This window comes from Pristiophorus japonicus, chromosome 1, assembly GCF_044704955.1.
Source record: "Pristiophorus japonicus isolate sPriJap1 chromosome 1, sPriJap1.hap1, whole genome shotgun sequence".
Classification (NCBI taxonomy): domain Eukaryota; kingdom Metazoa; phylum Chordata; class Chondrichthyes; family Pristiophoridae; genus Pristiophorus; species Pristiophorus japonicus.
In genome coordinates this window covers 60,860,491-60,861,640 of record NC_091977.1, presented here as the reverse complement: position 1 = coordinate 60,861,640, position 1,150 = coordinate 60,860,491, and the positions used below count along the sequence as shown (strand labels likewise).

General features: G+C 55.8%; 1 protein-coding gene across 1 annotated transcript; it reads right to left on the bottom strand.

Annotated features, from left to right (window-relative positions):
- Positions 1-478: 478 nt before the first annotated feature.
- Positions 479-943, bottom strand: LOC139264440 (uncharacterized). Its single transcript, XM_070881355.1, has one exon. The coding sequence runs from the start codon at positions 941-943 to the stop codon at positions 479-481; it is 465 nt and encodes a 154-aa protein (XP_070737456.1).
- Positions 944-1,150: the final 207 nt, after the last annotated feature.

The window sequence follows — 1,150 nt, the reverse complement described above, 5'->3', positions numbered from 1 at the left end:
CGCATTAGTCCATTAGTCGTTAGTCACAGATCCATTACCCTTTTACTTGTATCTCGTGGTATTAACTCTTTTCGTAGTTCATATCCATTATTTTCAACACAGTAACCATTCAGCATTAAAATATTAACTCTTATCATAAATCCGAATTCTTACATTCACATAGCTCATTTAAACTCGCTCTTGCCTTACAAAAGTCTCTTTGTGGGAACCGCCAACGGTGTAAGGCCCTTTTAAGACTCCCGGGTGCATTCCATTTTAAGATGCCATCTTGTGGTTCCCACGAGGCTTCCACTGGGCGCCTCCATTTTAGTTGCTCTGCTGGCCGTTGTCTGCAGAGCTCTGCTGCCACGAGGCTCACAACCATCTTGGGCTCGCTGGCGAAGAAGGAACAGAAGGAACAAAGAAGAAAGAAAGAAGAAAAACGGCCCAGAGCAACTTATCTTGACTCTGGCAGAAGTGGCTCCCTGGACTCGATCAGTCATAGTCCTTGTGAGAGCGGCCCCCGTAATTGCTGCCGCATCCGCTGCACTGGCTCGCGTTCTCCCAAGTCACACCAGCCGCCGCCGTAGCCTCTGCCGCTGCCGTAGCCTCCGCCGCCGCTGTTGCCTCCGCTCCTATCGCTGTCCCCGCAACTGCCGCCCCTCCTGCGGCTGCCGTAGCTGCCTCTCCTGCGGCCGCCGTGGCCGCCACCACCGTAGCCGCTACTGCCGCCCGACTTTTCCTCTGCGTGGGCCCCCCGGATTCTTTGGCCACCGATGGACCTCCCACTCATCGCCCGTAGTGCCCCGCTGGCCCGCACCCCAGCGATCGGCCCGCGCCTACAAGACTGCTCTTCCAGGGTCTGCTCGTCTGTGGAGGCTGAGGCTGCAGGACTGCTTGAGGTCAGGAGTTCTGGGCTGCTGTCGCCTGTGTGTGGATTTAGGCTGCAGATGAACAGCTTCATTTTCCTTCAGCTCGGTCAGGGCTGCTCTTTGGGAACCCGGGGAACAGCAGTCTGTGGAAGAATGAAGTCTTCCCAGCTCCCACGAACCTTTCCCATCCACCTCCTGCCGAGAAGCGTCGGCCCATCGCCTGCAATGACCCACAAAGGTAAACCGTGCATCTCGCCCCCATGAGATACCTGCACATCCACTCTGCCAAGAACGGTTAT